The sequence below is a fragment of the Meriones unguiculatus genome, chromosome 20 (genome assembly GCF_030254825.1).
Source record: "Meriones unguiculatus strain TT.TT164.6M chromosome 20, Bangor_MerUng_6.1, whole genome shotgun sequence".
Lineage (NCBI taxonomy): Eukaryota > Metazoa > Chordata > Mammalia > Rodentia > Muridae > Meriones > Meriones unguiculatus.
Genome location: NC_083367.1, coordinates 23,403,239 through 23,428,486, shown reverse-complemented (window position 1 = coordinate 23,428,486; position 25,248 = coordinate 23,403,239). Strand labels below are relative to the sequence as shown.

The 25,248-nt window shown below is 41.9% G+C and overlaps 1 protein-coding gene and 1 long non-coding RNA gene across 3 annotated transcripts; one reads left to right on the top strand and one right to left on the bottom strand.

Annotated features, from left to right (window-relative positions):
• Positions 1-237: 237 nt before the first annotated feature.
• LOC110550421 (uncharacterized) lies at positions 238-23,925 on the bottom strand. 2 transcript variants are annotated; one of them, XR_009587874.1, is made up of 5 exons: positions 23,794-23,925; positions 19,582-19,848; positions 6,280-6,426; positions 2,175-2,320; positions 238-1,037 (listed from the first exon to the last, which is right to left on the bottom strand). It is a non-coding gene; the product is annotated as an uncharacterized LOC110550421 (long non-coding RNA). The 2 variants fall into 2 exon arrangements; XR_002476516.2 differs by lacking the exon at positions 6,280-6,426.
• Tcf21 (transcription factor 21) lies at positions 21,465-24,376 on the top strand. The gene is made up of 2 exons (XM_021640309.2): positions 21,465-22,153; positions 23,820-24,376. Exons 1-2 carry the CDS (start codon positions 21,704-21,706, stop codon positions 23,907-23,909), a joined length of 540 nt encoding a protein of 179 aa, XP_021495984.1. The 5' UTR covers positions 21,465-21,703; the 3' UTR covers positions 23,910-24,376.
• The last annotated feature ends 872 nt before the right edge of the window (positions 24,377-25,248 follow it).

Sequence of the window (25,248 nt, the reverse complement as noted above, 5' to 3'; positions counted from 1 at the left end):
CTTCAGTATCACTAAGCAGTGGAGGTGCACACCTTTAATCCCAGCACTCAGGAGGCAGAGACAGGCTGATCTCTGTGAGTTTGAGGCCAGCCTGGTCTGCAGAGTGAGTTCCAGAACAGTCAGGGCTACACAGAGTAACCCTATTTGGAACATTCCTCCACCCCCACCACACACATACACACACACACACAAACAAAAAAAAAAAAAAACAACTTAAGTGTCTAAGAATCTCAAATATTTTGTCTTGAAATTTGCATTTATTTATTAAAATATAGGTAATCCATAGGGCTTAAAATCATTTTGTTAGATAGTACAGAGATTTTCACAATCATGGGGTTGACTAAGCCCGTGGAATTCGGATTGACAGCTGATAACTCACTAAGACTTCATACCTCACAGAGCATAATGATTAACTGCTCTTGAAGCACTGGATTCAGATATACGTCTAAACAATCAGAAAACTATATAGTTTACTTTAAGAACACGACAGACAAACAAAGCAAAAAAACCATGGCCTGAAGCATATAAGAAATACAGAGCAGAGCATGTGGTGACAGGAGTTACACTTAGCAGTCAGCCAGTCAGCCTGTGCTTGCTGGTGTGTGTGCCTGGGCACCCGTGTATGGATCCCACTTCATCTGTAAAACAAGCACAGGACCCTAAGGGGATCAGCTATCCGCCCCAGCTCCAGCAGGCAGGAAGAAGCTCAGCTGTCAACATCCATCCGGCTAACTCCGAACCTGACTGCCAGTCTGCCTTTCCTATGTACCCATTTCTCTCCAGGCAATTAACTGAAGAAAACAGAGTCCCCATAAGCTAAGAGTCAGTCTCCTTCTGCCTTCGACTGGCTACACTGAAGCCAACAGGCAGGAGTCCTTTATTTGGAGCCCAGATTTAAGTCTACAGAACAGGCTAAGACAGAGAAGGGTTAAACGAACGGAGGAAAACCTGAGTCTAGAATCACATCTGTTGGTTTGTGTTTGCAGGAAGAGTTTGCTGCTTCATAAGACAGTGCAGCTGACACCTTCTATTCCAGCCTGAAAAACAAGCAGAAGTGAAGGTGAGCCGAAGACAGGCACATGACAAAATCTGCAGGGTTACAAATTACCTCATCTATGGAAGGTTCTAGTAAATGAAATGAAGTGTTGGGTGAAAAATGACCCCAGCGGAGAGAATATCAGACATTAGCTGTTGGAGCTATTGATAGCATCATTTTACTTATATTTAATTGTGCTTTATATATTGACTTCATATATACCAACTTACTGGTTTTATATCAATTAAATGCAAAGACTTTATACTATACATCAAAACCTTCAAGTTCACAAAATTGTTCAAGAATGACAGTAATGATATCAAATGTAGTTAGTGAAAACTCTCACAAGCATTAAACATAGTTAAATGTTCCAAGCAATTCACACAAATCATAGTAAGTTTAAACTTCCCATCACAACCCCATAGATTAAAATATATTTATATTTTAATTTAAAACATGGCTTTCAACATCCTTATACTTATTTTTATTTCTCAAATAGTTCTAAATTCTGGACAGAAAGTATGGAAAATATTTAGCCACCAAGTACTGAACGCTGAACGTACAGAAGCAAACCTCTGAGCTCTGCTCCCTGCTCCCTTACTCCCTCAATAGTTCTAGCTAAATCTGGGATAACTAGAACATTAAGAAGGCCATGACAAAGTTAGGTGTTCACCCATCTAAAAGAAAATTATTTCAATTTTTAACTGCCCTCTATTTTTACATTAATATTAAAATACCCTAAGAAGAAAGATTACTTTTTCAGACTATCCAAGGTTTATTTGAGTTATTAAACTACTTATCCATGTTTGGGACCCAGTACCTATTCACACCAGCTAACGTGACTTAAGCTCTGACCAAAAAGTGATGGGACTGAGCCTCATTAGGGTTGGAGTTAAAACTCAATGATATAGGACTTGCCTAGCATGCACAAGCTGTGAGTTTGATTCTAGCATAGAGGAAAAGGAAGACGAGGAAAGGGAGAGGAAATGATGAAAAGTCCCTTTGGGTGGATAGATTTTGTCCACCATAACATTCCAAAGAACACAAGGGCTTGACAAATCTCACAATTTTTGGCATCTTAAAACCTTATTGATTTTTCTATTTGATGATATCTGTTTCCAATTTTGTTTTGCTTTACCGTCATTATATAAGCACACTTTGGTTGTCTTGGGCCTGAACTGGTTCCAGAATCTGAAAAGGCTGGCCTGCTTCTTCAGGTTTTGTTGGGTGTTTTGTTTTGTTTTGTTTTGTTTTTCCTCATCAACAGTCGTTGTCCAGGAGCTCCTATAGAACGGAAAATAAAAACTTTTGTGTTGAGCATGGTGCTTGTAAGGCGTATTCATGTGGAGGTTCTCACAAACAAGGGAACACTCATTCCTGACCTTTACAGACTAAACCCACAGCAGGAACTAACTGTACAACTATTTGCACAGAAACGCTCAGTAAAATTGAAACCTACCTGGTGGTGGTGGCACATACTTTTAATCCTAGTACTAGGGAGGCAGAGGCAGGTGGATCTCTGAGTTGAAGTCAGCCTGGTCTGCTGAGTTCCAGAACAAGGCTACACAGACAGAAAACCTGTTTCAACAAATAAAATGACAACAACAAAATGGCTGTTGTCACTAAATGAGAGAAAATGAATAACAAAGCCTTAGGAAGGCCCACATTTACACAGCTGTGTAAGAAGAGGCTACTTCAAAGCACTGTGATCAATGACAATTTGAAGTCATCAGATTTGAAATGTTGTAGGATACCAGCAAAGAAAACAACTGAAATGATTTATCATTATATGAACTAGCAGGAGAAGGCTTCTAGTAACTCAAAATTCCGGTCAGTCACTTAGTAGTTGAGTTATAGTGAAAAGGATCACAGAATATAATACAACTCTTAGAATGCAGAGCACCTGCACATTCTATGACATTGTGCAACTCAGTGGCAGGGGGCTTGCCAGGTCAGCGCTGAAAAGATGCTGAAGGAAAAAGAGGTGGAAGAGAATGGAGGGAAGGGGGTTCTAAGCTTTAGCTACAAAATATCTACTGCTTCGGCAAGTTTGAAATAAGTCAGATACAATTCTCATTTAAATTAAACATCTACATATGTGTGTATTAATAAGAAATAGATAATGATGTTGATGATGGTGGTGGTGAAAATGATGAAGATAGATGATAGGTATCTAGAGATAGATAGATAGATAGATAGATAGATAGATAGATAGATAGATAGATAGATAGATAGATAGATAGTAGATAGATAGATAGATAGATAGATAGATAGATAGATAGATAGATAGATAGATAGGCAGGTAGGTAGATAGACAGACAGATAGGTAGGTAGGTAGGTAGATGATAGATAGATCACAGAAAATGTTGTGATAAACTCTAAGACGGACCACCATGTGGAGGAGAGAGGGGACACAGAGAAAGGAATGAGACTCCATATTTGACTCAGACACATTTCGAGCCTAACACCCAGAAGTCAAACCAGCAAAGAGAAGTCAGATATATGAGCGGGCCAATCGAACAGTTAGGCACTAGCCTCTCTGTATGAGCCAGTTGTGACTTTTTACCTATAAGCAATAACCATCCCTGTCTATGTAAGATCGGGTTGGGTTTTCTGCCATTTGATACGAACTCCATTTAAAACTTTTTTTTTAATTTGAAACTTTATCTACATAATGTAACAGAAAACACTTAAAATTGAATTTCAGTTCTTCCAAAAAATTTATTTTGAGTATTAATTTTTGTGTCAGTTCTGCAGCCCCTAGCAGCACAGCTTGCTAACCAACCCTGAAATAACATTAAGCGTTTTGAATTTCACTTCCCCTCCTTTGCTTAATGAGTAGTGAAAAGTCTCAAAAGGTGAAAGAGAAAAATTGCTGATGGTCAGTTCCCAAAGACTAATGCAGTTGTTGCTTTCAACAGTTAATCTGTCTAGCATATTGTTGGAGTGAAAAAGCAGGCTTTCTTTTTAAAGTTGTGAAGTATTCAGTACTATTAATTTTAAAAATATAAATATTTCCACAATGATGGAGAAGATGTTATTGACTCTCTAAAACATATGGAATTGGGTTGGATTTGTTTCATATTTTTATGTCAGATCATTATATGACTAATATTTTATCTATAGTAATAAAATGTATGCAGTTCCATGATTTGTACATTTTGAAGCACAGCATGACAGTTAATTTTCATTGTTGACTGGATTTAGAATTGCTTAGAAGACACACCTCTGGGTAGAACTGTGTGAGAGTTTCAAGAGAGGCTGAGCTGAGGAGGTGACACCCACCCTGAATTTGAAAGAGACTATAATATTGGCTGGGGTCCCAGATTGAATAAAGTGGAAAAGAAAAAAGTGAGGAAGCATCCGCCTTCATCTCTCTCTAGTTCCTAGTTATAGACATGATGTGCCCAGCCACCTCCTGCTCCCCTCACACCCTACTTCCCCCTGACAGGTGGACTGTGCCCATTTAAACCTCAAGACAGAATAAACCTTAATAAACCCTGCCTTAAGTTGTTTTTGTCAGGTGTTCTGTCACAGCTAGTAATTAAAAACACCTACAACCAGTAATTTAAAATAAAAACTTCAACACCATAACCAATGATTCTACATGTGTGCTCCCCTAATTATATTCCTCTATTTTCCCAAGCTAAAAGAAAATCTCTACTTTGTACTTTGTGCTCCAGAATTTCTGTACCTATGGTTGTGTGTGTGTGTGTGTGTGTGTGTGTGTGTGTGTGCTTAGATAATCAAACACATTTCTATGGCTTAAATTTGTATTCACTAGCCCTATAACTTAATATGTTCAGTGATTTACCCGTGTTGTTGCATGCAGGTGTAGTTCACATAATTCTCTCTGTTGTCTAATATGAAGCTGTTATTTGTCCATCTTTTATTTCTCATTTTGTTGCTCTTTATGCCTGTGTGACTCACACTGATTTCTAACTTGGCAGGAGCCAGATCCATCTAGCTGACAAGCGTCTGGGCATATCATGAGAGAGTGCCTCAATTAGGGTAGTTGAAGTGGGAAGGTCCACCCTAACTATAGGGCACATTCCACAGGCTCAGCTGTCTCCCAAGCCAGGAGCCAGTCACCCTGTCTTCCCTCACGACAGACTTCAAGTTTCTGAAGAAAGAAACTGAAGAAGATATCAGAAGATGAAATGATGTCCCATGCTCATGGATTGGTAAGATTAGCATAGTAAAAATGACCACCCTGCCAAAAGCAATCTACAAATTCAATGAAATGCCCATCAAAACGCCAACACAATTCTTTACAGACCTTGAAAGAACAGTTCTCTTCTTCATATGGAAAAACAAAAAAAACCCAGAATAACTAAAACCATCCTGTACAATAAAAGAACTTCTGTACAATAGAGAAATAGTAATAAAAACTATATGGTACTGGCATAGAAACAGAATGGTGGATCAAAGGAATCAAATCAAACCCTTTCTTCCTTCAGTAGCTTTTTCAGGTAATTTTATCACAGAAACAAAAAAAAACAAAAAAAACAAAAAAACAAACTAGTATATTGGGGATTTAGGTGAAAACAAAATATATCACAGTGTCTATATGAAAGTTGGCAATCAGGAGTGGGTGCTTTTTACAGAGAACACAATTTTGTTCTCAGCACCCACATCAGGCCCCTCACAAGCACATGTAACTCTGGCTCCAGGGATCCTATGCCCTCTTCTGGCCTCTGCATGCAACTGCACACAAATGCACGCACCAGACACACATGCATACATATAATCTAAAAACTGTTTTTAAATCTTTGTAATAAACAAGATTGCACTAATAATATCATTTCCTTCTCAGAAACCGGTGGCAGAGAGAAAAGGCCAGCGACCCCTTTAGTGCTGCCTACAATAGAACCTGTGAGCAATTAGTTATCACACATCACTGTGGTGCTCATCACAACAGAAAGGACGGCATCTGCTTGCTTTCTCTTTAAAGCCCTTGAATAACATAGGACTGCTAAGATTAAACACAGAAATGCTGACCTTGGGCTGGGGTTATGGCTCAGCGTGCTTCACCCAGCAGGTGTCCTGGGGCTTCTGTGCTCTTCCCTGACTTCCCCTGAGCCTTAGGTGTAGTGGTTGCATTATAGATATATTAAATCACTGTGGTTGGGGCACCTCCGGGTCACTGATTCTTTGCATTTTAACCAGTTGTAGAACTCTGTAGTAGTCTCTGCCTGTTGCGAAAGGCAGCTTATTTGGGGAAGGTTAGATGCTACACATACCTGTGGGTCTTGGAGACACAACAGACATGCTAACACCCACGAAATCTCAACAGTATGGCAGCTAAACAAGACTTGTGTTGTGACAGCAGCAGCTGACGGCCAACGCGGGCAAGAGAAGTTTCACAAGATGCCATCTGTAGGTGAAGGCTGTAAGCAATCAATGGGTATTGAAAAAGGGAGAAACAGTTTTCTCATTCAGTTTCAAGTAGTCAAACACTAAACATGCATACACCAAACAACACTCAATGGCCTCAAAAAAGGGGTGGGTTTTTTGTTTGTTTGTTTGGGGGGCTATTTGTTTATGTTTGTTTATTTGTTTGTTTGGGTTCTGTGTATAATAACAATAATAATTATAGAAGATGCCATGAATTTGAATACAGAAAAAGTTGAAGTGGGGAGACAGATGAGGTAGAAATTATGTACAAATAGTACCCATATGTGAAATTCTCAAAAAACTAAAAAATTTAAGCTATAGGAAAAAAAAAAAAAAAAGGCCAACAACCCGAATTTAATCCCAAGTTCCACATGTTGGAAAAAGAAAGCTGATTCTCCTAAGTTATCCTCTGACTTGCACGTGCCCTTTGCCACATGTGCACGTATGCTTACACACACACACACACACACACACACACACACACACACTAGATAGATAGATAGATAGATAGATAGATAGATAGATAGATAGATAGATATTAAATTAAAAAGCTTCTAAATGTTGGCTCTTAAGTGAGTCTGGGCTCCCATACTCTGCCAAGCAGCTTATTAAAAAGTGCAATATCAGGCATATGTAAAGCCAAAATAGCAGTGAGCCTCAAAAACACATAAGTGAAAGAAGGAAAGTCACACACTTTATGACCCACCTGCTTTACAATACATATAACGTATATCACAAATTACGCACTGTATGGACAAATCTACAGACAAGCCTGCAGACTGATGGCCAAACACTAGAGACAGGAGTGGGAGTAAAGCACAAATGGTACCAAGAGCAAACGTTGCAGTTAACAGTGGTTACACACTGGTGTAAATCCACAAAATTGAATTGTAGAATGGATTTTACTGTGTGCAACTTAGTCTGCCTCATTTATTTTTACTTTTGTTAATACCCACCACCGTAACTGTTTCTTTTTTTAAGGCAGAGCCTCACTAGGGAGCTCCAGCTGACCTGGAACTTGCTATGTAGACCAGGATAACCTTGTGCTCACAGAGACCCACCTGCCTCTGCTATCCAAGTAGATGGAGTGAAAACTGTGACGCTACTTTTGAAAAAGAAAAAAATAAATGAAAATAAAAAAAAAACACAGTCTACTAAGTTTTAATGCTTACATAAGCTATGTGCCGGTTTTAAAGTAAATTAAAGTGAGAAAAATACAGCAGCCTGAGAAAAGCTGCTCATGGTGATGGCAAGAAGGACTCAGTTTTCTTTAGGGGTCTGGCCACTGGGTGTCTGGACATGATCCAGTGAATGTGCTGGCAGCAGAAATTGGACTTGTTTGTTTTGTTTTTTTTTTCTTTTTCTGGTTGTTGCTGTTGTTGTTCTTCTTCTTGTTGTTGTTCTTGTTCTTATTCTTCTTATTCTTCTTGTTCTTCTTGTTCTTGTTCTTCTTCCTCTTCTTTTTGCAGAGGAGGTCACAAGGTTGTGAGGCAAGGTGGACCTGGGAGGACTGGAAAGTGTGTTTAGGGTGCATGATGTGAAATTCCCCAATAATCAATAAAAATATTATGTTGGAAAAATGGAATGACTTCCTAGGGGGTGTAGGATCCTACACTGGACTGACAACACTAGCCACATGGGAGCAGAGTTGTTGAAATGGCAGGGAGGTTGCAAAGGATCTTATGTCAGGATGAGGGAGAGTTACAGGAAACACCTCACGCTTTATTTTCCCTCCTGGCACTCGGGCAAAGGTTTTGGGAATTGGCTGGTCAATAGCTACTTGCACTATAAAGTTACCTCTGCCCTCGTGATAGCCCAGGTCTTAGCTACTCTTGTGAAATGCCTCTTCTGTTCTGTCAGGAGCATTTGCAATACCTTTTCCCAGAAATCCACAACTATCAGTCAAGTGCGGTTGGCAAAGACATAGGTGATAAGTAAGCCATTGTACCTATCTTCAAAGCTGGCTTCTTGGGATATAATTTTAGATGAAAGAGAGCATTTTGTGTCAATATGGGCCGGACGTAATGCTGTATTATCAGAAAATAAATACAGAATGTTTCAACCCAGTTTGAAAACTTACAGTGAGCTTTGTGGAACAAAGAAGGAACAGAAACAATTTAAGGTCTTCCCCCCAAATGCTCATTTGTCTGTCATCTGTATATTCCTGAAGAACGTTTTCCAGGTTTATCCTGATGAAGAAAGTTTATCCGATGGCTTTGTCATTACAGAGGCAAAGTCAATGAAATGTGCTGACGTAGCTCACATCTGCAGAAACAATCACTCACAAACAAAGCCATGATCATTCTCAGCACCCTCTCCGTACACTTCAGAGATGACTAAGTGTGTTGCCATCTAGCACATACATGCACACCGTGCCTTCCTTATATTTTATAAAGCATGCTGTTTAAAAAAAAAAGACGCCAGTTACTTATTCTATAAAAAGTATGAGTATTCTAGGAAGAGATAAAATATATTTTAAGTGTTTAATTGATGGATGCATTTTTATAGATCAAAGATAAAAAAGGAGTTTGTAGATAACATTCTTCTTTTAGGGAGTTCCATGTGGTATGGATAATAGCACTTTCACTACCCAATATGTGAGTTATTTATTTTTGCATGTCAATAGAGAACATATCTGAACTGACCATACCACACTCACATTGTCTTTTAAAGTTTCTCTAACTTCAAGCCAGTATGTATACCTCCTCCTCACCATTATGTGCATAGCTAGAAGAAATGGGGCAAGCTGAAAAGGCCCAAAAGAGGGACAAATAATTAAATAAATAAACAGATGTCTGTCTATCCAGGAGTCATAGTGAGCTTCTGCAAGGAAAGAATTTATCATACACTTTTAAAACCTTAAATTAAAACAAACAAACAAACAAAATTTACATTCTCCTAACCTGGATAATATCTGGGAAGTTTCTAGGTGCTATCTCCACACTGTTTAGGAAGTGTATTAAGGTTGTGGTTTCAGTTTAATACAGGAATTCGTGCCCAGGCTTGCCTTGTACTCACTGTGTCTATTAAACTTCTGACTCTCTCCAAGTCCAGTTTCGGGCAGTTCTGGCAGTCCAGCCCAGGTTTTGTACATGCTGAACAAAGTCCTCTACCAACTGAGCTATATCTGAGCCCTCTCTGAGATTTTCATGTGTTGCTGTGGCTGAGAGTCTTTGACTCTATGTAATCTTAGCACTAGCCCAATGTGGAACTAAACAAAAATGAGAACTTTCATACAAGGATCACAGTAGCAGGGGCCATGACAATCACCAATTATCAGTACTGTTGACTATGGGTCAGGCACTCACCATAATTAACACCATAGGACCCATCCTGGTGTCACCACATTGAGGAGGAAGACACAGGGATCCAGGGAAAAGATGTGTCCAGGTTCAAGTCCACACAACTAGATAAGTATGTAGACAGGATCTGGACACTGTTCCTTGTCACTCAGCTCAGGAGTGTTATAACAGAGACAGACTAATTTAAGAGATAACGTAAAACGAACAAAGATCGCAATTCTGTTAATGACTTTGAGGTTTTAGAAAGGGTGGGTATGAGGCTCACCTCTTCCACCCCACATTAAGCTCAACTTACTGCTCAAGTTTGTTTGAGAAGCATTAGACCCTTCCCATGCAAATTGTTTTGCCATGGTCATCATTTCAATCAGGCTAAAAAAAAATGATCTTATTTATTAATGTGAAGAGAAGGAGTTTAGCATCAGCAGAACATTTTAGGATAAAATCATGCTGACTGTATCTAGCATATGTCGGAGTGACCAGCGAGCAGCCCCCAGCCAACAGTCAACTGCTTTGTGTACAGAGCAACCCCTCAACACTTGTTGGCATATTTTATGACTAAACTGATCTAACCCATGTCTATTTCCATGTGCAGTCTGTGCGGTGGCCTCAAATGTACTGACAAAGAATTCCTAAATTCTTCCACTAATGGTTCTTTAAATTTGATTTAAGCTCTTAACTAAAGAACTGCCCTCCTCTCTCTCTCTCTGCAGATTTCTGGGATGGGGGTTCAGGGGATTCTCCTCATCATAGACCATGACCATGAGTCTTACGTATGTACACAGTTCTCCATCTCAAAGATTCCTCACAAGAGAAAGCCAAGGCACAGCCTGAGGTCTGTAGTTGCTTCTGTTTTGTTGTCAGTGATATAAAAGCAACGGAAAAGTCATAATCTTATCTTGATATTTAATTGGTTGTGAGATAGAAACAATAAGAGCCATTTCAGGACTTCTAATTTCTTTTTTATTAATTTTTTCTTTATTATCATTATTTATTACAATTTATTCATTTCGTATCCCGGCTGTAACCCCCTCTCTCAACTCCTCCAATCCTACCCTCCCTCCCTCTTCCCCCACTATGCCTCTCCCCTAGTCCACTGATAGGGGAGGTCATCCTCCCCTACTATCTGACCCTAGACTATCAGGTCTTATCAGAACTGTCTGGATCCTCTTTCTCTGTGGCCTAGTTAGGCTATCTCGACAGGGAGGGGTGATCAAAGAGCAGGCCACTGAGTCAATGCAGGACTTCTAATTTCTAATGGTAAATTATAGAGACTAAATTCTTAAAGCTAATTTGATGAAGCTAATTTGACTCCTTATCTGAATATATTTGGAGGGAGATTTTTTTAAGGAAGTAATTAAGCTTAATTAATTTAATTACGTGAGGTCATAAGGGTGTGTCCTTCCCACTCTCCTGGTGGTCTTCCTGTATCTTGTCTCTTGGTGTATGCATTCTGGATAAAAAGCATTAAGGGAACAGATTACACAAGTGACCATCTGCCGAGTCAGGAAGAAGACCCTGGCCAGAACCAACCAGGTATTCTGCTGGTATTCTGCTCTTGGACTTCCTGCCTCCAGAATTATGAGAAAATGAAACCATCATTTTGTACTCACCCTTGTCTTAGTAAAGCACTAAACTTCTATCAGACTTTAAAATACTAGAACTCTGTCAAAAACATTTCCACCTACATGAGTATACATGAGTATACATATAGATGAGTATACGTGCATTGGTGTTTTGTCTTGTGTGTATGTCTGTGTGAGTGTGTCAGGTCCCTTAGAACAAGAGTTATGGACAGTTCTGAACTGTCATGTGGAGGTTGGGAATTGAACCCAGGTCCTCTGGAAGAGGAACCAGGGTCTTAACTGCTGAGCCATCTCCCCAGACTCACTGCATGAGTATATTGATATTAAGTTAAACAGTAATGTGGAGAAATTTAGTTAATGCCAATGGCTTTTATTGAACCAGTTCAATAACTCACACATTTGTGTTGCTCTACCCTCAAAAACTAATTGTATAAAGCCTTTTCTACTGAAGGTAGGTCAGGTAGTGTAATGGCATTTGGGATAGCTTATTCAGGATAGCGCATCAAGCATGGAGCCAAAGGCAAGTTATTAAAGACCTTTCAACTGGTTCTGAGCTCCACTTAAGAGCTAAATGCCCCCCAGAACTTGATGTAAACTAGTTATAAAAAACTCACAGAGAACTAGTGGCCAGCATATCATCAATGACCCTGACTTATTCATAAAGTGAATTTCCTGTTATGTTCAGCCCAAATAATCAAGCCTTTCTGAGTTAACTGTTTATTTTATTCTATACATACACTAGCTGGACCTTTTAATTGGCTCCTCTTCTTTTTACCAATAGGTCCCCTGACCCTATGTCTCCATTAAAGTACGTTCCTCAAAGAACATTCTTTGAAACAATATTTTTTAGCTTGCAGCCAAAGAGGCTAAGGAATAGGAACAGAACTTATCTGCATTACTTCCAGATCGCATTTCTGTAGGAACCTGTCTTCCTTACCCCCTTTCTTTAGAAATGCCTGGGGACTGATGGGACCAAGCTAAGTTCACACACATGTGACCCTTCCAAAGTGTGATGTAGTAGAGAAATGAAACACGTTATGGTCTGAAACACTCATCCATTTGTTCATTCTGTCATTTAGGAACCCTTGTTAAGCATGTGTTGTAGAGGCAGTAGGATCTGAAGACTCAAATAAGCCTGACCCGTCACGTGTCTGAGCTTGTAGAATAGTTATTATAGTCAGGGTACAAGGAGAAGAGAAAACAGAGACAGACTAACAAAGCAAAATTAAAAAAAAAAAACAAACTATAGTACATCACTAAGTTAAAGTGAGGGCTCAACAGTTACACTGGGTCTGTTAAAATCCATGCTCTGGCATTTGGCCACTGTAGTAACTGCCTTGAACGGTGCACATGGAATTTGGCCTCTAAGTGTTCTGCTGCCTCGTAGAACACAGCCTTGACTCTCTTCCATCCATTAGAATGACCTCCACTTGGGTCTTCTGAAAAACTGCTTGAAATAATCTGTCTGACAAAATGGGCAGCCTTTGGTCCCGCCCTGTAGACAGGCTGAGTGGACAGAGAAGCAAGCCAGACCCTGGTTATTCTGTGCACCAGCTACAGCCTGCAGGAGTAAATGAAGATCTTGCTTCGCCATCCGACCTTGGCCTCCTGGATCCTTCATAGGACCACAGCCCCACATGGCTCCGGCTACCCTGAGAGATTGGTCTCTGTCTACTCATAGTGGCAAGAGAGACAAGAGCAACTTACATCATTGCTTGAGGTTATGACCCAGTGATAGATGCATGGAAGACAAACTTCGTGAACTATAAGTTTCTCTTCTCTGTGCCCTTCTATCCTCGTCTCTTAGTTTCACATACTCTGAAGTTGAGACAAGAACTAAATGAAAGAATATAGGCAGTGCTACAGCAGTGCCTGGGGCTGTGAAAGCAGTTTAGCAGATGTCACCTACTGTCCTTTATTGTTAATCCGTAAAATGGAATGACGTGTTAGCAAGATTACCTGTGGGAAAAAGAGTTTGTTGTGAAAGCCTAGAAATCTGAGTTCTCAGGCCAGAATCCAAGTTAAAGTAGAAGAAAAGAGAGAGCTCCACAAAGTTGTCTTCTGACCTCCATATATACACCATGGTATGGACACACACACACACACACACACACACAGGAACTTGGATCCTGTGTCAGACACAGTTGGCAACTTTGAGAGATTCTAATCAAAAGCAAGACTTTAACATCTCTGCTGGAAATGGATCTGAAGAGTACAAGAATAGAGACAAAAGGTCACTTCAGGAGAGTGTTGCAGAGGCTGGAGAGACAGTTCAGTGGTTGAATGCACCATCCTTGCAAAAGACCCAGGTTCAGTTCCCAGCACCTACGTGGTGACTCACAACCTTTCTTTACTCTGGTTCCAGGAGATTTAGCCTCTCTGTGGGCACCACGCACTAGTCATGTGTTGTACAGGCATACTGTGTGCAAGCAACACACTCACTAAAATAAAATAATAATTCAAAAAGGAGAGAGATGTCTTACTATACGGCTAGAACTGTGACTTGGTCGGTAGAGTGCCTCTCCAGCACAGGTGAAGCTCTGATTCCATTCCCAGCATAAGTCAGGCATCAGGGTCATCTGTACTCTCCACAGCTAGAAGGCAGAGGCAGGAGGACCTCGCTACAGGGCAGTATGAGAGATCATCTTTAAAAAAATGTTAAAGGGTATTATAATCATTTAAAGACATGAATTCTGGGTCGTGACTTCTGCCTGAGTGTAGAAGACAGCAGACCTGAAGAGAGAGCGGGTGTATGTAGGGTGTCAGGACAGTCAGTTCAGGCTCTTGAAGGAAAGGACCTTGGGTTGCTCATCCAACACCCTTGGTGGAGAACGCCTTACTTTAACAAAGTCCTTCTGGCACAGGTGTTACTGAACCATTTTAAACAGATTTTAAGATTCATTCACCCGGAAAGCCCATGTCTATCTCACCTTCCCTAAGTCGGGGTTAAATTATTACCTGTTCTTGTTAAGAAACATGATATACACTCTCTCCTTATCTCTTCAACATAGTACTTGAAGTCTAACCAGAGCAATAAGACAACTAAAGGAGATCAAGGAGATACAAATTGGAAAGGAAGAGGTCAAAGTGTCACCATTTGCAGATGATATGATACTATACATGAGTGAACCCAAAAATTCAACCAGAGAACTCCTTCAGTTGATAAACACCTTCAGCAAAGTAGCTGGATACAAAATTAACTTTAAAAAAAATCAGAAGCCCTCTTGTATATGAAAGACAAAAGGGCTGAGAAAGAAATTAGGGAAACCACATCCTTCACAATGGCCACTAAAAACATAAAGTACCTTGGTGTGGCTCAAACCAAGCAAGTGAAAGACTTATTTGGAAAAAAAAAAAAAAAACTTCAAGTCTCTGAAGAAAAAAAATTGAAGAACATATCAGAAGATGGATTAACAGTGAAAATGGCCATCCTGCCAAAAACAATCTACAGATTCAATGAAATACCAACACAATTCTTTACAGACCTTAAGAGAACAATTCTGAACTTCATATGGAAAAAAAAAAAAAAACAGAATTGCCAAAACAATCCTGTACAACAACAGATTGTCTGGAGGTATCTCCATCCCTGATCTCAAGCAGAGAAATAGTAATAAAAACTGCATGGTATTGGCATAGAAACATTAAAGTGGATCAATGGAATAGAACAGAAGACGCAGAAATAAACCCACACACCTACAGATACTTGATTTAAAAAAAAAAAAGCCAAAACCATAGAATGGAAAAAAGATAGCATCTTCAACAAATGGTGCTAGTCTAACTGGATGTCTACATGCAAAAAAAAAATGAAAATAGATCCATATTTATCATTCTGCACAAAACTAAAATCCAAGTAGACCAAAGACCTCAATATAAAACCAGACACACTAAATCTGTTAGAAGAAAAAGTGGGGAAGAGCCTAGAACTCATTGGCACAAGAGACAACTTCCTGAACAGAACACCAACAGCACAGGCTCTAAGATCAGCAATTAATAACTGGGACCTCATGAAACTGAAAACCTGTAAAGCAAAGGACACTGTCATTAGAACACAATGACAGCCTACAGATTGGGAAAGGATCTTCACCAACCCTACCTCTGACAGAGGGATAATATCCAGAATATATAAAAAAACTCAAGAAGTTAAAAAGCAACAAATCATGTAAGCCAATTTAAAATGGGGTACAGAGATAAACAGAGAAATCTCTGTAGAGGAATATAGAATGGCAGAGATACACTTAAATGCTCAACGTCCTTCATCCTCAGGGAAATGCAAATCAAAACAATGTTGAAATTTCATCTTAAGCCCATCAGAAAGGCTGAGATAAAAAAAATCAAGTGACAATACATGCTGGAGAGAATGTGGAGAAAGGGGAACCCTCCTCCATTGCTGGTGGGAATGTAATCTTGTAAAACCACTTTGGAAATCAATATGGTACTTTCTTAGACAATTAGTAATAATGCTACCTCAAGATCCAGCTATACCACTCCTAGGCATATATCCAAAAGATGCTCAAGTACACAACAAGGACATTTGCTCAGCCATGTTGGTAGCAGCTTTATTCATAATAGCCAGAATCTGGAAACAACCCAGATGTCCCTCAGCTGAGGAATGGATACAGAAACTGTGGTTCATTTACACAATGCAATACTACTCAGCAATTAAAAACAAGGAAATCATGAAATATGCAGGCAAATGGTAGGATCTAGAAAAGATTATCCTGAGTGAGGTATCCCAGGAGCAGAAAGACACACATGGTATACACTCACTTATAAGTGGATATTAGGCATATAATATAGTATAAACTAAAATCTGTACACCTAAAGAATCTAAGCAAGAAAGAGGACCCTGGGTAAGATGATCAATCCTCACTCGGAAAGGCAAACACGATGGGCATGGGAAGGGGGAAAAAAAACAGGGAATAGGACAGGAGCCTACCACCGAGGGCCTCTGAAAGACTCCCCCCAGCAATGTATCAAAGCAGATGCTGAGGCTCATAACTAAATTTTGGGCAGAGTACAGGGAATCTTATGAAAGAAGGGGGAGATAGAAAGACCTGGAGGGGACAGGAGCTCCACAAGGAGAGCAACAGAACCAAAAATCTGGGCCCAGGGGTCTTTTCTGAGACTGATACTCGAACCAAGGACCATGCATGGAGATAACCTAGAACCCTGAACAGATGTAGCCCATGGCAGCTCAGTGTCCAAGTGGGTGCCCTAAGAAGGAGAACAGGAACTGTCTCTGACAGGAACTCAGTGGTTGGCTCTTTGATCACTTCCTCCTGAGGGGGGAACAGCCTCACCAGGCCACAGGGGAAGACAATACAGCCAGTCCTGGTGAGACCTGATAGGCTAGGGTCAGATAGGAGAGGAGGAAGACCTCCCCTATCAGTGTACTGTGGGAGGAGCATGGAGGGGCATGGGAGAAGAGGGAGTGAGGGTGAGATTGGGAGGGAATGAGGGAAAGGGCTACCTACAGCTGGGATACAAAGTGAATAAACTGTAATAAATATTTAAAAATTAAAATTTAAAAAGAAAGAGGGCATAACAATACAAACTTCCTCATACTTATTCTACAGTTATTCAAAAGAATACATCAAAAGCACCATGGCTTTGTGGAAAGAGAGACAGGCTCAGTGGCAGTACTGGCATTGACACCTCATGGGGACAGAATTCTTGACTGTGTGAGTCTTCTTTGGCCCTTGGCCAGTCCAATTCAAATCATACATTACTATATGTACCTATTGGATAGTACAGGGCTAGAAAGATGGCTCCGCCATTAAGAGCACTGGCTGCTCTTCCAGAAGAACCAGATTTAATTCCCACACATGGCAGCTCTCAACTCTCTGTAATTCCAGTTCCAAGGGAATCTGACATCTTTACACAGATGTATGTGCAAGCCACACACTAATGCACATAAAATAAAAATAGATTAATTATTTTTTAATGTGATAGTGCCTGGAAATATGTCATGTTCCTGAGGTCTTGGAACTTTCCAGATTGCCCTAGGGTCCAACTTTGCCCTAAGTTCCTCAAGGCTTGGAAGCATCGCTCAGGACACCTCCAAACCTGACAAAAAGGATCCCACCCATAAGTCAGGCTGTTCCTTCTCATGTCCACTAAGCAACCACATTGAGCATCCAAGGACGGTAGAGATATCTCTGTTTGACCCACGAGATCCAGTCTCAGGGAAACAAGAACATTTCACTCTCAAGCTGTAAGATACAGCAGGACCGTCACCACAGTCCACTTTCGACACTTTATTGCTACCCAGAAAACTTCTGAAACACATTTTAATAAATATTTTCATTTTAGGTAGTAGCATTTTTCTCTAATAATATCCATACACACAAACAAGGAATGATTCTTAAAAACTGCAAGAATGAAAACACAGTACCCTGTGTGGTACGTAGCTTGAAAGTCCTTCCACAATTTTCCCGTTCTTTCCTAACATTAAGCAGATGTAATAAAAATTATTTTAGTATTAGAAAGCACGATAGTATCTGGCTGTTTAAAGTGTCTGCCTCCCAGTGTCTGATTTTCATTCCGTTATGTGCTCCCCAGGATAAACCCAGACCTTCAGCTGCAGGGGTTGGGCTGCCTTCAACACTGCAGTCAGGAGCGGAGGTTGTTCAGACCTTTGCTCCCGGTGCTGCAGAGGCAGAGGCAGAATGCAGAATACACAGCCTGGGATACACTGAGTGCTTCAGGAGCACTCAGTGCACAGAGACCCGTGTGAGTGGCAGGGGTCCTCTACATTACAAATCACATGGAATACAAAATGTGAGGTTCAAGACTAACGCTTAGACCCAAAGACTCTTTCTTTAGTTATTATTACTGCTGTTTGTCAGCCACAGATCTTAGCACTGTGGCAACCGATCTACATACAATTCACGGGTTATATGGAAAAGGGGGACCTTTTGGTGATCTTCTCTCCAGGAAGCCTTCTAGCCCTGTGCTAGGAGTAAAAGAAAAGGATGAAAACTTTAATTTAAAGGAAGATCCCCCCCCACCCTCCAGAACATAAAGTTATGGCATAGAATTCAGTTCAAAAGAAGCCTGTGATATTTTCCTTCCCATAAAAAAGGAAGCAAATCACTGAATGCAATATGAACTTCCTGAAAATGCATCAGCTGATAAAGCAGGATTGAGGTTCAAGGACACATTCCATGCCTAATCTTCATTTTACAACTTCTGGAGATAAATTTTCCTTAGCACTAAAATCTTTCAAAGATAGCCTTTCCAACAAAACTATTTGTTAGAAGTGTACCATAAACTGGCCAGATGCCTCCTAAGACATGGGCTGTGATTGAAAAGCAAAAAAAAGGATGAATCTATCTCCTGTGTTCAAAACATGAGTTTTCTATGCACTTCTGTGAAACGGCTACATCCAAAGCAATTCTCCAGTTATTGTATGGGTTAATTAGCTTCCCAAAACTGCTTTACTTCTCCCAGAATATAGTTTATATTTGGGGAGAATTTGGCAGAGCTTCAGTTACAGCCTAACTGATTTGTTCAGTGGAATCCAACCATCAGTCAGTCACTTTTCTCCACAAATTTGTCCCTTAATGTTTATTAGCAGAGATAGATATAAAATTCAAGAGTAAAAAAGTATTATTAACTTTCTTTCTTCAGAATTGGCATCAAGATACCTAAACAGCAGCCTTTTTCCCATTGTATTTCCAAACTGGTGGCTATTTCTTGCAAAAATTCAGAAATCTCTCAAACCTCATTATCAGTCCTCAGCCCTTCCCAACATGGATATATCACCAGGAGACAAATGGGCAAGAAACTTAATTATTGCTTACATTGCTATAAAGAAAAATTAATTGCAGTCATAAAAACTTGGTTCTGATAGAAGACTAGCTTTGCTCCCTTCCAGAAACTGTTAGTTTTAAGTTTCCAACATTGAGAAAAACAACACAGAAAAAAAAAAACCAGCAACAGTCTTCAGAAGAACCTGCTTTCTGATATTGTCTCTACCCCCACCACTAGCAAAAAAAAAAAAAAAAAAAAGGCAGGGAAAGGACAAAAGGAATGGGGCTCTGCAAATGAAAATAAAAATTGCCACAGTTTAGCAATCTGGCATGTAATAAGTCCGTGATCAATATTCTTATTCATCACCTCATTATGCAAATAAAGACTTGTGGCCATTTTGCAAATGTCTCAGTTGTTCACACACACACACACACACACACACAGACACAGACACACCACAAAATGCTGACCCATGCTCATATAGCTCTTTAGTCTAAAAGTTACTAACTTCTGTGTTGGTGAAACTGAGAACAGGGGGTGACTGGGCGAAAGAAAGGTCACTCTGGAAATCAGCAGAGAAGCTTCTCCCAAGCTTGTTGGGTGTTCTCTTGGTGCTGCCTGTGTTGTGGTCCGGGCTCATTTCTGCACGAAGACAAAGGCAACTTCACTTGATATTTCTGTCATCCCTGTGGTGGGAAGAGTCCTTTCCCGGTTTATAACATCAGTCAGTCTTGCAATAAATCTTGAGAGTGGATATGGTCACTTAAGTCTCCACCTGCACAAACAACAGAAAATAAGAGCTCATAAATCTCTACACTGGTGATTAACAAATTTTGGATCCTCAGGAAAGATATTATGGGGGAGGGGAGACAGTTCACTAATTCATTAATAAGGACTGATTTGCTGACAATCTGTTTAGTTTACAGCATAGGGCAAAAGCAAACAGATCTCTGCTAACAAAACAAAACGTTAGAGGTTAGCGAATTCCCAGCGGAGCCTGGATTACAGACCCATATCTGTGTGGAGCAGACAGGCTTAGACTCTGAAGCAGAAGCCGAGAGGTGAGAGCTGCTCTTGCCTCTCACTCCTGCCTCCATACTCAGTGTCTAATTGTAAGACAAGAAAATCTGACAGTGGGGGGAAAAAAAGACCCATCTCTTTGTCTCCCTGGTTTCTTGGCATGCATTTTATTCAGTCCTTGGGTTCCATTTTCCTTCAGCTTTTCTTCTTACCCTACAGAAGATCATCACATTCCCTGAGAAACACGGTCCTAGTTGGAGTTAAGAAAAGAAAAAGATCCTTTCAAGAAGCCATGGTCCTGTTGGATATTTTATTAAGCCAGCTTTCCCTGAGGAGCCCTAGTAGCCAAGAGGGAGATGAGAAAGACAGCAGCACCAGAAGGAAATTTGCCATTATTATTATTTTTTAACAAAAGGTGTCAGGCAAAGAGATGTCCGTGAGCTGCAGACTCTTTAAGGCCTGAGGAATGAATTTCTGGCGAGAACTTGCATGAAGGTTTTCATCTCACTGGGAAATGAGTCTCAGCTAGCAAAATATGTTCCACAGATCCATATGACCTCCCTCAACCCCTGCCCATCCCCAGTCAACTGTGTGTTTGTGTGTGTGTCCTCAATGGTCAAGAGTGTTCCTGTACACTACAGTTCCCTGGTACTTTCAAAGTGACTGGATATTAATGCTTTTACTTTTTCTTATTTTCTCTTCTTCCCTCCCTCTTCCTTCCCTTCTTCCCTCCTTCCCATAATTTCTCCTCAGCACCACAAAGATTCTATAAAACACGTCCTTTACCAATTTAACTCAAGTAAATTTTTAGCAGTAAAACGCATCTGCAGGGAAAAAAAAAACGGCTCAGTGATCCGCATTTGCTTTTCAAACGTTTGGTTCGGTAAAGTGAGACTGTCTTCATGCTGACAGATAAGGCTGCTGATAATACCCAGTACAAGGTAAGGCAGTCTTGGAAAACCCCGTGGTCTTCTGCGGAATTAACCAGGGGCCTCTGGATTTTGATTGTTATTTCTTGGTTGGAGGAGAGACTTGGAGATGCTTTAGCGGAAAGCATCCCACTGAGAGCAAAGGGTCTGGCCCTGGCCATTTCTCGGAGATTCTCAGTGACAATTAGTTGGGATTCCCTGGGAGGAAAGATGACCTGAGGAGATGAACACAGGCAAGAGCTCTTTGAGTAGGGCTTGCTCCTCCTTGGCCTGGGCCAGAGTGGGCCAGCTTGTTGCAGTGGTTTGCTGGAAACCCGGGTCCGTGCGTGAGAGTCTCTAACGCTTCTGAAAGGGGTCTAAGGAAGTGTGCTGGGCCTAGCAGGCCCCTCCCCTGGGCTGCCTGGATCCGCCTCTCTATTCCCCAGATAAATTCCTAGTGTCCACCAAATTCCTCAGCGCTTTCTCGCTCTCCATTAAGGCCAGAACTCCGGGGGTGGGGAAACAGCCCTGGTTTCCCCGCCGCACCATATCTGGTGGTCGTTTCCACAGCTCTGCGAAGGGGAACCTGTGAAAGCAAGCTGCCAGACCCCACCTCGAAGCCCCAACAGCTCCCTAAGTTCAGAGACCCTTTAGTTTCAGCGTCTCTCTCCCTCCCTCCCTCCCTCCACCCCGCCTCTAAACATGTCCACGGGCTCCCTCAGCGATGTTGAAGACCTTCAGGAGGTAGAGATGCTGGAATGTGACACCCTGAAGGTGGACTCCAGCAAGGAGTTTGTGACTTCCAACGAGAGCAACGAAGAGGGCTCTAACTGCGAGAACGGGTCTCCACAGAAGGGTCGCGGAGGCCTGGGCAAGAGGAGGAAGGCGCCCACCAAGAAGAGCCCCCTGAGCGGGGTCAGCCAGGAGGGGAAGCAGGTCCAGCGCAACGCGGCCAACGCGCGCGAGCGGGCCCGCATGCGAGTCCTGAGCAAGGCCTTCTCCAGGCTCAAGACCACCCTGCCCTGGGTGCCCCCGGACACCAAGCTCTCCAAGCTGGACACGCTTCGGCTGGCCTCCAGCTACATCGCGCACTTGAGGCAGATCCTGGCCAACGACAAGTACGAGAACGGCTACATTCACCCGGTCAACCTGGTGAGTCCCCCCCGCGCCGCTGGCTCGGCCTAGGGACGCGGGCGAGCGCGTGCCACCTTGGCCACCTTGGCCTAGCACCTCTGGGGATCTGTGCGCCGGCTCTACGCCGTGCCCTGGCTCTCTGCACTGAGCGCCGCGCGAGCCCGCCAGTGATTTGTGCCAGGCTTTGACGTGGCACCCCATTAAGGGATTTCCGAGGGTATTCGGTTTACAAAGACGAGGGACCCCCCGCGTAAGGTGCCAGCGCCGTTTCCGCTGTCGTGAAACTGACAAGAGGCTGGGCACCCAGAAGACGTCTCACCGTACCTACCTCCTTTAGCTAAGAGCTAAACATCCAACTCCGCTCTGTCCCCAGGTATAGCTAGGACCATTAAATACAGACGTGTTTATGCCCTCCACCTCCATAACTGTCCATGCAAATCCCCCCACCCCACCCCCGCCCCCGCCAGCTACCTAGATATTCTGTGCTTGGCTAAGTAGATAACCATTTTTAAATCCCAGAAATTCCAGCCACTGTCAACGTAATCAGTAAATCCGCTCAGGTCTCAGTACTGGTTAATGTCACAGCCACAGGTCCTACCAGTCACAATGCAGAGACACTGACTCCCGCCACCCAGCCTAATTTTTGAAAAACAAATACTGATTACTGAACCGATTTTCTCAGAGAGTTTTACTGTTTTGGTTTTTTTTTTAACTTCCTCTTTCGTTTGATTTTCCTTTAAACGGTTCAAGCTCTAAAGAAAAACACCACCTTACTTGGACTTTGTTTACATATGATAAGAGTTAGCTATCCCTCTGGCCAGCACTTACACAGAGGCTAGAATTGTCTTCTCCCTCAGCTGGTCTCAGGAATTGGGGGAGGAAGCGTTAAAACACACTTTACTCAAAAAAAAAAATTTTTTTCCTTCCAAATAAAAGTTTATTTTTTTTTTTAGTGTGATGAGTAGAGGTTTTTTTGTTTTTTTTTTTTTTTACTATCTAAAACTAGGACGAGATTATCGACTAGGACATTTACAATTGGTGTTACCTTCATCTTTAAATATATATATATACATATATATAAATATATAAATATATATATTTAAGGTGTATATATATATATATAGATATATAGATATATATCTTAAATGTGTTTTATTCTCTAACAGCCCAGAGAAAGGAAGAAAGGAACGGGGCCAGCTTTGCTTTCTCACTAGCAGAGGGATCTTAAATAAAGCGTCCCTGTGCCTTTTATTAGCACACACCCCTTCGGGGATACTACTAACTTAAAATTGCGTTCACAGGGAGATGGCACAGGGAGAAAGATAGAAGTCAGTAAAAGCCCGGCAGGACACTGGGCCTCAGTAGACGCATCGGGTCCTCAGGGCCACGGTCCTTCCCTTTCGCCCTCCTCAGACCCTTAGAGCCGCTGTCTCCAGGCTCTGCCCAGGCTTATTCTTAGGGCTCCAGTTAGAACCCAGACTGAGACCTGTTTTTGCTCTTGTCCTAAAAGCCCACCACCCCCACCCCCTGGGGCCGTTTGGGCATTCCTTCCAGGCACCAAGACACCCAGTAAAGTACAGAACCCTGGCCTCTCTGCTCCTAGCCTGCCCTAGACGCCTCCTGTAACCGGACCACTCCCCCTGCCCAAGTCTGCTCACCTCCTCCACGCTCTTCTCCCTTGCAGACCTGGCCCTTTATGGTGGCCGGCAAGCCCGAGAGTGACCTGAAGGAAGTGGTGACCGCGAGCCGCCTGTGTGGAACCACGGCGTCCTGACCTTGGAGCTGCCAGTCTGGGAACCGTGCGCTCCGGGGGGCAGCGGGCCGGCGAGGGTGACGACCCCTGCCCTCCCCTCCCCGTCTCTGCTGCCGCCGCCTTGCAACGCTCCTCTCCCCATCCCGCCCTGCGAGAACACTTACCGCGACGAGGAGATTTGTTTCCAAACCAAAAAACGACCAACTGTACTTAACGGATCCCCGTCTATTTAACGTGATTAACTTCTGCCATGACAGACTGCGAGCCTGGCTGGTCCAAGTGCAATATGTAATTATATATTATATATATAAATCGATAATGAGAGCCTATCAATGTGTACCTTTTGTACAGTATGTTGTAAAATGTAGATCATAGAATAGCTGACTTTGACAGTCACATTTATAAAGTAAGTCACCCAAAGAAATATATTTTTTTTCAAACAGGTTTTGCTACTTCCGAAAATAAATCTTTCTTTATATTGCTAAAAAGCTTGGGCAATTGGTGTGGTTTCTTTTAACAACCGTGAGTAACAGTGGAGACTATGGGGATCCTTAATGATAAAAACAAAAACTCGTTTTAACATTTAGTCCAAACTTCTAGTAAAAGATTAACTTTGATTCCAACTAGGAAAAAGGCAAGCCGTGATTTCTACTGAAAACCTTAAGAGTTCTTCCCAGTTATTTTAAATCCATTAAAAATATTAGAACTGTAAGTAGGGAATTAGAAAAATTACAGTTATCCAGTCACACAGACCCAGGGACAACTAATAAATAAATAAATAAAAAGAAAGAAAAATCTGATTCTCCACTATTTTACAATGTGGCTATTCTGGGGATCTGGAAAGCAAACGACGAAAGTTTTATAACTTTCCATATGCTGCTGTGATTTAAAAACAACAAAACAAACAAAAAAAGGAAAAACCGCTGCTGGCGAAACAGCGACGAAGGGACTGGAGCTACCTGTGAATTCTAAATGCAGCAAGAGATTTTGCCTGTTACTAATAATTAATGAATCGCCACACTGAACGCGCAGGCCTGGTTTTCGGGTGCGGTTACCCCCGTGCGTTAAGCTGCGGCAGCCAGGACTTCCGGCGGGCGGGCTCTTAACTTAAACAACTCGCAGGCTGAGGAAGGGCTCAGAGGGGAAGATTAAGTTGAGATAAACAGAGAGGCTGGGCGGAGGAGCCTGGGACCCCGCAGCCGCTGCCCCAGCGCGGCCCGCCGCGGCGATGCGCCAGATGCCACCGCGGCTGTTTAATGTTCGGGGTTATGACCGCAGTGTTTACAAGACGCCCTCGGTTATTTATACTGCGATCCTCTCCGAGGCCTTGAAACTTCCGCTTCGCTTGCTCTTTCTTTTC